Source organism: Dermacentor variabilis, chromosome 6 (assembly GCF_050947875.1).
Source record: "Dermacentor variabilis isolate Ectoservices chromosome 6, ASM5094787v1, whole genome shotgun sequence".
NCBI lineage: Eukaryota > Metazoa > Arthropoda > Arachnida > Ixodida > Ixodidae > Dermacentor > Dermacentor variabilis.
The window spans coordinates 88136362-88146616 of record NC_134573.1 but is presented as its reverse complement, the minus strand read 5'-3'; the positions used below and the strand labels follow the sequence as shown (position 1 = coordinate 88146616).

The 10255-nt window shown below is 47.5% G+C and overlaps 1 protein-coding gene across 1 annotated transcript; it reads right to left on the bottom strand.

Annotated features, from left to right (window-relative positions):
* Window positions 1-737: 737 nt before the first annotated feature.
* On the bottom strand, window positions 738-1634 carry LOC142586209 (arylamine N-acetyltransferase / N-hydroxyarylamine O-acetyltransferase-like). Its single transcript, XM_075697460.1, has one exon. It carries the CDS (start codon window positions 1632-1634, stop codon window positions 738-740), a length of 897 nt encoding a protein of 298 aa, XP_075553575.1.
* Between the last annotated feature and the right edge of the window lie 8621 nt (window positions 1635-10255).

The window sequence follows — 10255 nt, the reverse complement described above, 5'->3', positions numbered from 1 at the left end:
AGAATAACTTTATTGAATTGGGGAAATGGGGATAGGGGATTAGGAGCTTGATGGGTGGTGCCCCAAGTCCAGGGCTCCACTGGCTTCTGCCGCCAGCCGAACGTGACCGAGAAGAGCCTTCTGCACCTTCGGGTCTGAGCTGGCGAGTTGTGCCTCCCATTGCTCCAGTCTGTTGGTTAGATTATACCTAAGTAGGCATTTAAATTTGGCGGTCTATTTTGGCATCCCCATGAGATGTGGTACATGGACGGTGGTGAGTCGCTACACCACGGACAGGCACGCCCGTACATCGTTCGGAAAATTTTGCTCAATCTTAATGAAGGACCTCCTGCCAGGCGCATGGCCGGAGATTTGGCAGACGATAGAGGTAATGAGTTTTTTCACGCTTCTTAGGCGGCGCGGGCCTGGACTCGAGCTTTTGATGGTAACACTTATGAGACGTGTTCTTTCATCTCGTTGCTCCCATCATAATCATCCTCGATTGTTACCCCTTTCTTCTCTTCTTTTTCCCTCTCACATAGCAGGCCAGATACTCCACTTTCCGGCCGACCTCTCTGCCTTTACCAGTCAATAAACTTCTTTCTCTGGGCTCGCTCTGCCATCCTATACTATATTTATTGTGCACGCAACAAGCATATGTTATGTATACATATTTATCGCACAAAAGTTGTTTCAGCTACCTCTATTTTTATAACACAACGAAAATAATTTGCATCACCGCAACAAGAACGCTGCAGTTATCCCTCCGGCCACAGCGGTTTCTTTAGAAAGAGGTTCTGGCCCAGCCTCGAATTCTCCAGCAGGCTTCGCAAGCGGTCACGCAGCGGCGCCACGTCGTCCGCCGCGTTCAGGTTCAGCCCGAACTCGTCTCGCAGAATCTCGAGGATGTCGTCCTCGTCCCGCATCACACGCTTCTCGACGACGCCCCGTATCGGCGACCAGCGCACGAACCGGTCGTTGATGAGCCGCAGCCAACAGCCGTCGTCCCGGGGCGATCGGCGTCCCACCAAGAGGACGCGCCGCGTCGGGCTGTCCGGGTGCGTCGACGAGTACCAGTTGAGCACACCGAAGTCGAGCCAGTCGAGGTCGTACGGCTCCACGACGTAGAAGGCCTTCCAGCCGCCGTCGTTCGTGGGCACCGCGACCTCGACGGCCTCCGTCGCGTCCAAGCTGCGCAGGCGGAACGGAGTCGCGTCGCCTTCCAGGGGGAGTGCCCGATGCAGACCGCACTGCGCCATGCCGACGTCCACGATGTAGCGCCGGCCGTCGGTTAGCTCGACCAGCAGCACCATGTGGGATAGGCGCGTGCGCTTGTTCGAGTCGTCGGGAGCCCTGAGACGCAAGCGGGCTGCTCGCAGGCGCACGCTGTAGCCGAGAGCCAGCAGCAGGCGGGCGAAGAGAGAGTTGAGCTCGTAGCAGTAGCCTCCGCGGCCGCGCTCCATCACCTTGCCGAGTACGGCCTCAGCGTCGAGGCTGACGCGTTGCTCCAGCAGCACGTCCAGGTTCTCGAAGGTAGCACCCTCTAGGTGCGCCCTAATCAGTCGATCGAGGAAGTCCAAGGTGGGTTCGGAGGGCTTGGAAACTCCCAGGTGCCGGAGGTAGCTCTGGGCTCTTTCATCGGATAGCGGCTCCATCGTTGGCGTCCGTCTTTCGGGAATACGTCGTTGGCACTGTGGTGACAGACTTGTTCCTGCTCTTGCGTCCAAGCACTGGGTTATACTTTCGAGCTTGTTTCTCAGTGTCCTGACAGAACGCACTATGGTGTACCGGCAGTGAATTCCGAGGGTAAAACAAGACCGCGCGCGGCCACGTATATCTTCTTTCTCGTAGATCGTCTTAACCTTGTTTTCAGATGCAGCAAGCGTGCAAAGAAGGCAGTATTGCCTGAACGCCGGGCTGATCTAAATATACGTTGTCTACGCAAATCGTCACGTCCGTCGTTTCCTCGTAAGTTATCTGCTACTCTTAAACTTTGCGATAAGTTCCATTCGAAAAGCCGTTTCGTGTAGCCTGCAACGAAAGACAAGGAGAAGAGCGGTCATTCTCAATTTTCTCGTTACAACGACCAACACACTTGCTCGTAGCAACATCGACAACATATTTTAGGTTATGCAATAAAGAAGAAGTGAAAAAAAAATTCAGGGTCAAAACTGTGATAGCACAATCTCTCATGTTTCGAGTAACGCTTAGAATATTTCACACGCGGAGCTTTAACTTGAGGTAAGCTTAAAAGCTATTACGCAAAAACACTTTCGTTTTATTATCGTGGAAGGCAAGTCGTACGAAGAAGAGAAAGCTGCTCCACGTACAAATGAGATCTAAAAAAGCAAAAGGCACTCTACAGGGCGAGCAAAAAAAAAAAGAAAGAAATAAGGACGGATCACGAAAGGACAGGCGTGAACTCAGAAAGAGAACAAGAAGAGAAACATGAAATAACCTTGCAAGGCATATCATTTTGATGCGGTTGTTAAACGTGCTATATTTCAACGTATTTCAGCGTATTTCAACGTATACTTCAATGTGTCATTTTCATCTGCTCTGTCATTAGCTTCGTTTACTCAACGCTTAAGGGACAAGTCAGAAGGCTCAATCCGACCCAAGCGTGTGTACATGTGAAGTACAAGGGAAGTCAAAGCACTATTTGTATAGGCATGTTGACCAAGCGCAGGTCAGCGTTCCCATGGCCGGACCACCCGACTACCAGTTCCGGACAAGCCGAATCGACTCTACTTTATTGGCTTCATGTAGGCGTAACTTTTCGCAAAGCTCGTAGTCGTGCACCTCGCATTACTTCGTATAACGCCAACCCTGGTTGCAGGCGTCACCAACCTAAAAAATGGCGATCATTTATGCGCCGACTACGGTGAAATCCACTAAGTTGAGTTACTGTATGTGCTACCAAAGGTAAAGTGAGTATATACAGTAACTATGTGCACAAGTGTTACTGTACACACCTACACTTCTTGCGTCTTGTGGCTATCGTTTTTTTTTTCTTCTTGTCTACCACAGTTTTTGTGAAATTTTAACACTGACCATTGTGCCATTTTGGTAGTGAATTTCGGTTTCTGGGGGACAGGCGCTCTGTGAGGCTTTTTTGCCTTTTCGCCGGTCACCTAGGCAACGGTATATTTCTTTTCTTTGTTTATAGTTGCCCGACATAAACTTCGAGCTTACAAACTCTACCGGGTAATGATGACGGTGATAATTTATTGACATCCCCTTTCAAACGGGGATGGGACAAATCGTTACCTAGCCTGCATGAGTTACTCAAGTATGTTGGTAATGTTGTTTTTTTAGCATTCCTTGTTTCTTTTTATTTTTTTCACTATTCAACATTTCTCTAAAGCTCTCGCTTATCTCTACTGCTGACCGGTTGATACTTCCGTATACATTTCTACTTTAAATCCAAGCGCTTCTGGAGGTTGTAGTTTACGTACTCTCGCTATGTGAATCCCTTAGTATTCTATTATGGTGTGCTGAATGGTCTCCTGATTTTTCCTGCATGACACACAGGCCTGGCTTAATTGCGAATATTTGCTCCGGTATGTTTTTGTCCTTATAATGACAAAACGTCGACCCTAAAAAATAATCTCGCCACATGCCGACTAAAGCAATCACTGCAGATTCCTGGCACCTGATTTTGCTACCAGTTTTCAGTGTCTGCTCCAAGGCAATGAAGCGAAGCGAAGGGTTGTTTCTGCAGCAACTCCTCGTTACAAAAATATTTGACGAGGTTCTCGATATGGCCTCCATGACACATCGCTTGCGAGCCGAAGATGTCGGAGGTCATGTTTCCTGAAGTGCGGTGTCTACTTCAGTTGAGGGGCGGCGCTCCCTTCTATACTTAGGGGCTGCGCGAGGCGCTGCCGTACATCGCAGACACTGTTAGGACTAACTTGGGCACAAAAGAAAGCACAGTTCAGAACCAAGCAGATCCAGCTACAACAGAGAAGCCTAAGAGATAAAAAAAAGGATTTACTGGGAAAAAGCAGAAAATGTCCCTAATAACACCGCCGCAGGATTCGATGAAATCCCAACACAGCTAATCAAAAACCTCGGTCCATAGAACAAGGCGCTGCTGACTGTCATTGAACAAGTGATTAAAACGAAGAAAACTCCAGTTGGTTGGCGTGAAAGCAAAATTAACCTCATCTACAAAGGCAAAGTAGATAAGTATCGGACGAGCTCGAACAGGTCAGTTACGGTAACGTCGGTGCTGTATAGAAAGGCAATGCAAGCCACAAAATTGGAACTGTCGAAATGGGAGGAAACAAATGATGTACTGGGGGAAACTACAGAATGGGTTCAGACCAGGCAGACGCTTAGAATATTTTACTTATAATCGAACGCATAGAGATTTCAGTAGCTCAGAATACACCTTTAGGGACAGCATGCCTAGAAAATAAGGGAGCTTATGACAATGTAGACCGGGAGTCGTTATGGCATATTCTCAAGCACGAAGGCACAGATAAAGGTTTAGTGGAGTTGCTGAGAGAGATATATCGAGATAACCGAGTAAAAATTGCATGCGAAGGCCGAAGTTGTAATGAAGTGGTGGAAATTCACCAAGACTGAAGTAATTGGATGCCCTCTGTCTCCGTTGTTCACGCTTTATGTCAAGGGCATAAAAAGACAACTGGAAAGCAGTCAATTAGGATTTGATTTATCATACACGCGTAATGGACAAATGGTGCAACAGAAGGTCCCTGGACTGATGTATGCGGACCCCGGCCACGGCGGCCGCATTTCGATGGGGGCGAAATGCGAAAACACCCGTGTGCTTAGATTTAGGTGCACGTTAAAGAACCCCAGGTAGTCAAAATTTCTGGAGTCCTCCACTACGACGTGCCTCACAATCAGAAAGTGGTTTTGGCACGTAAAACCCAAAATATTATTATTATGATGTGTGCGGACGACATAGTGCTGCTAGCGGACAATGCAAGAGATTTGCAGACACTTGCGAATATCTGTGGCAAAACAACGACAAATCTAGGCCTTAGATTTAGCTCCGAGAAATCGGGAATTATGAGTTTTAATGAAGAGAAGAGTAACTCGGTGGTGTAAATTTAACAGAAAGTCATACCCATAGTCAAGCAAAGTACATCGGCGTATACATAAACGAAGGAGTGACCTAGTCTTTCCACTAAGATAATGTGAAAATTGAAGTGTAGCGGAACGCAGCAATAATGAAACGTAGGGCATTTGGGGCCACAATAAGTACGAGCTGGATCGTGGAATCTGTAAAGGAGTTATGGTGCCAGCGCTGACCTTCGAAAATGCCATTCTGTGCCTAAAACATATATTGTCGGGGTTGGAAGTTAACCAAAGATCGTTGGGCCGGTTGGCTTTGGGAGCCCATGGCAAAACCACAAACGAGGCAGTGCAATGTGACATGTGTAGGGCCTCGTTTGAAGTCAGAGAAACGCAAAGCAAAATTAGTTTTGAATAAAGACTAAGGAACATGGATCAAAATAAATGGACGGCTAAAGTGCACAAGTATCTGTTCCTAAAAAGCGTGAACAGAGAATGGAGGAATCAGTCAAGAAAGCTGGTAATTGTTACGAACGGCCTGCAGAGATGCCGACCTGCAAAGTTTTCCTAGCCAGCCGCAGCCGCGGGGGTGGCGTTCTTCGGGGAAGCGACCGTCGTCCCCAGCCGATCGGCGCCGGGATGTCTGCTGCCGCGACAACCTGCTTTGTGAAGACAAGAATGAGCCGCGTCATCAGGGGGACGACACCGAGATGTCTGGACGTGGTCGGCGGAGCAACCATTGTTAGTGGAGTCGCCGCCGCCTTCATGGTCTGTTTTGAACAGGGGAGCTCCTGGGAGATATTTTGCGGTGCCATCTCACGCAGCTTAGAAGTCGTCAATCAATGGACAGACGCGGCGGCCATTGTCTGCGGAGTCGACTCTGGGATAAAGAGGCGCCTGCTCGGGGCAGCACCGTGTCTGCGAGAACCCACTCACCTCGGCGTGGTCAGTGCAACCTGTGCGGAAGTGAGTGCATAAACCCTCCCTCTCAATGGCGGGTCGGCTACGATGACTTTTGACGCTCCGAATTGGTCGGCGGTGAACTGCCGTTTTCCCTCAACTAGGGATCAAGGGAGGACAGAGTGCATTTATGGAGCCGTTGGCGGCTCCTCAGTGTGCATTCTCTCTCAGTCATGCTAGACTGATGAACTGTAACGTTCTCATGTAGATACTGTAATTAAATCCCATATTCCTCGTTCTTGATGAGAACAAGTCTCTCCCTTCAACAACGTCCTCAGCGTGGATAAGTTGGACGACGGCATGGGTCGGCTACCGTCTACATCATGCCCGACTCCAACCATATACAGAGCCAAGTGCAGGATAATTGAAAGTGCAGATAGACAACCACGAGGAATGGGAAAGTGAGAGAAACGGAGACGCGAATTGGATGCAAAGAATGGGAACGAAAAAGACCATGGAGATTTACAAGAATGACAAAAAATAAATTAGAAAGCAAAATTTGTATGATAAGACGAAGGGAAGTGCCTTGCTATTTGAGGTTCGAGCTGGTTGCCTAACAGGTTCGGGTTCTGCACCATTTTGCGCGCTAAATCGAAACTGAGAGCGCCAAGAGGGCGTCAAGGGGCACACACCTGTCTCCCCGTTGCACAGCAACAACCTGCAAACCTACCTAAAGTTTGAGGAGCTGCTGTGATAGCTCGGCGTGATGACGTTGGGCTGCCGAAAAAGAAGAGAGAGAAACATTCTGGGGTTTGTGCGTGCCGAATCCACGTTATGATTGTGGGGCTATGATTGACGCTATGATTCTAGCCACCTGGGGTTCTTAACATGCACCCGTAACATGGTACACAGTTTTTTTTTATTTTGACTCCATCGAAATGCGGCAGCCGCAGCCGGGATTTGATCCCGCAACCACGGGCTTAGCAGTGCCGCACCAAAGCCACTACGCCACCACGGCGGGCGTTGGGCTGCTGAGTTCGAAGTCCCTTCAATTGGCGATGCAAAAACTATTGTGAACCACGCACTGAGTGCACGTTAAAGAACGTTATATGGTCGAAAATTCAACCCGAGACCCCTCCCAACTCACTTTCCCGATGCTCTAACTCATAGGCAGTCCGTTGGAGGCAGTAATGGATAGATACAACTTGTCCGCAAACTTCTCACCGCTTCTGGCTTACCTGGTTACAGAAAATGTGTGCAGCAGCAACAACGCCGGCAGTGACATCTTATGACGCAGATTTTAATCAGAGAGCACAAAGGGCTAACACTGCAGTGACCTACCAGTATTCTACTTAACTTCTGGTGCAAAACTGGTAGCGAAAGAATCATTAACGAGCGGACCTTTTGTGATTTTCTATTGGCAGAAATACTCGCACGACACGAAAATGTTTCAAGCACATTGTAGTTGCACAAAGCGCACCAAGATGTTGTTACCGGCTCTGCTATCCTATAGAGTAACTATGTGCTGTACTGCCGTCCACGGCCCCGTTAAGCAGCTAGTGCGTTAACGGCAAGAGTTTACTGAAAAGCTGAAATCATCAAATAAAAAAATTTTGATATGCGCACTCAAGGAGCGCGCATGTGTAAAGGCAATGCATACCCGCAAGTGAGCGAAGAACGGCACCAGTTCAATGACTAGCCACGTCAGCTTTCCAATAATATGACAACTACTGCCTACGCGATCCTATACGTGTGTGTGCAACGCAAGTTGCAGCTTTTCATGAAGATGGGAAAACGGGGTAAAAAACTATACAGCAGTTTAATAAAGAGAGGAGTTAAATATTTCACGACGATGACAGGGGTTAATAGGTTCGGTGGCGTTTGGCACCCCTGACAACGTTTATCGATGGCAAGTTTCCTGCAATAATTTTTGAATACAAAGGTCCATCTACCACCGAATACTTATGGCGATTGGTAATAAAGGTCATAGAATTGCAATAGTCTTTTTTTTCGGGAATCGAACAAACCCTTTCCTGGCGTCTGCGTGCGTTCGAACAGAGCAAACTTCGAATGCGACAAGCACGCGCATACAATATCGTATAACTGAAAACACCGTGAACGCGCTCGTTGCAAGCTGCGGCACATGGAACGAGGAAAGCTACCTTTGCCCAGCTATAGCAAGCGAGTATCGTAAGTTGTAGACGTGGCGAGGATTAGTTTCCCCTAAACGTGTCGGAGCGTCACATCTACTACACGTCTACACGCGGGCCACGTAGCGTTAAGTCTGTGTCGTTCTGGAGCAACGTAGTATGCTGCAGGTCTCTTCCACATACACGGACTCCATTGCTTGAAAGCGTGCGGAAACTCGCAACAGAAGGACCATTTCCACTCCGATGTACGTACCTCAATTATGCGCTTCTCTTAGTGAAGGCGAACGACAGCGTGACGGATTTGTGCGCAGTGTACGTTTGCGATAGGTAACTCCGACATCAGTTAAACAGCTCTAAACTGCTTCGTGTGCCGCGTCCATACGTCCGCCCGGTCCTTCCGCTATGCGGACCACTACGTCATTGCTGGGCCATTTCCTCATCTTCGGCTTGAGCCACGCCACAGGGAGAACGAAATAATCATGCACAAACCATTGGCGACGATTATCAATGTAAGCGAATAGCTGAAAGCTTCTCAAAAGATGTTCGCTTTAGCAAAGGAACGATAATGCCCCTGAAGGCGTATATTTTTCGCAGTAAGGATATCCAGCTAGCGTTTGTCATTTTCTTGCCTGATTACGTCGAGAACACAACTGCTAACCAGCACACCATTAGCGGAAGCATAGGTATATACACGTACCGGGTGTCTTAGCGGACACTTTCTCAATTTTTTAAAGGTTTCCTGTCGCAGCTAGCACAATTATAGTGCATGAGCTGGCCTGCTTGAAGAGGCGGACATTACTTGCACAAAAATTGAAATGCATAATCGACTAATAAACGAAAATCACTAATTAAAATTCTAACTAACTACGTTGTGGCCCATACTGCAATGGGCCATAATGCAGCGGAGTTGACAAGGCGGATCCACTTGGAACGAATTCTCCGGATGACACCAGTTTTGAGAGATTGATTCCCGAACATTGCGGAGAAATGCATTGGCATTCCAGTTACTTTCTTACCAGAATGTCGTTTTATGCATTCAAGCACAAAAGTAACTGAAACGCCAACACATTTCTCCGCAAAGTTAGGAAATCACAGTAAAACGGCAAAACACTTTTATGCAGTACATATTGACCAACAGAAAGCTGTATAAGGAGTTTTTCATGTTGCTCTACAATTTTGCCATTGTCACTTTTAATGTAATTATAATATTTGAGAAGTTGATTGATTGATTAATACTAATTATGTAATTAGGTTAAATGCAAACAATAATCTGATTATCTCCAAGCGACGGCAAACAACATTACCTCGGTTCTGTCCAGCTACGTGACATTTGCATATTTTTAAGTCTTGGTGCATTACAGTCAGGACACCCCGTATATGCATATCCATGCTGAGAGCCTGTTTCTCTCGCAGTACAGGCATGAATTAAATCAATTAAGTCCGCTTACCTTTTCTCCCTCACATTCTGACCCCTTAGTGCACCCCAGCACTTGATTCTTAGCATCATTTAACGCATACCACATGGACAGTCTAGATTATCATTAAAATCGGTCGGCGCTAAACATATGCATGGTCCACCATGCATTTCATACGCCACGAGTAGGCTTCGAGGCGGTGGCGCAAGATGGCGCAAAACGTTCTTAGGGAAGTGCGAAAGAGGTGTCTCACTGTGGTACACGCTTCATACACAACTCGTTTCGGCGGTGCCAATGCGTTGTGTCGCTATATTGATTCAACGCTAACACATTACTGTCGACAGTCATTGTGCAATGGTTTCTACCACATTTTTTGCTTTTAGTATTATTTTCTCTTTGTGTGGTCACAGTTTAAAGAGCAAGCCTATTTTCCACAACCTGTACGAGCTCATTTATCTGAATTATGCACAGTCTCCAGTGCATCGCTGTGAGCGATTTAGACTGCCAAAAAAATTTACGGTTATGGTTCATGCCAACTGAAGCAGCACTGAAGCTGTTTTCACAACGCATATGGCACGTTAATAATTTATATGTTTTGCGTGCGTACGCGCGTTTGTGTGTGGGAGGGTGGGGGCTGGCTAGAGGGTGCCTCGCTTGACTATATCGCCGCCTTTTACCAGTTTTTCCAACATGTGTTCAATTATTTGTGATAACTGGCGAACACCACCAAAACGAACTTGAACAAATTGTGTGTAATGT

Excerpts from the sequence above, each read along its gene's own strand:
- LOC142586209 (XM_075697460.1), bottom strand. The coding sequence starts at position 1,634 with ATGGAGCCGCTATCCGATGAAAGAGCCCAGAGCTACCTCCGGCACCTG.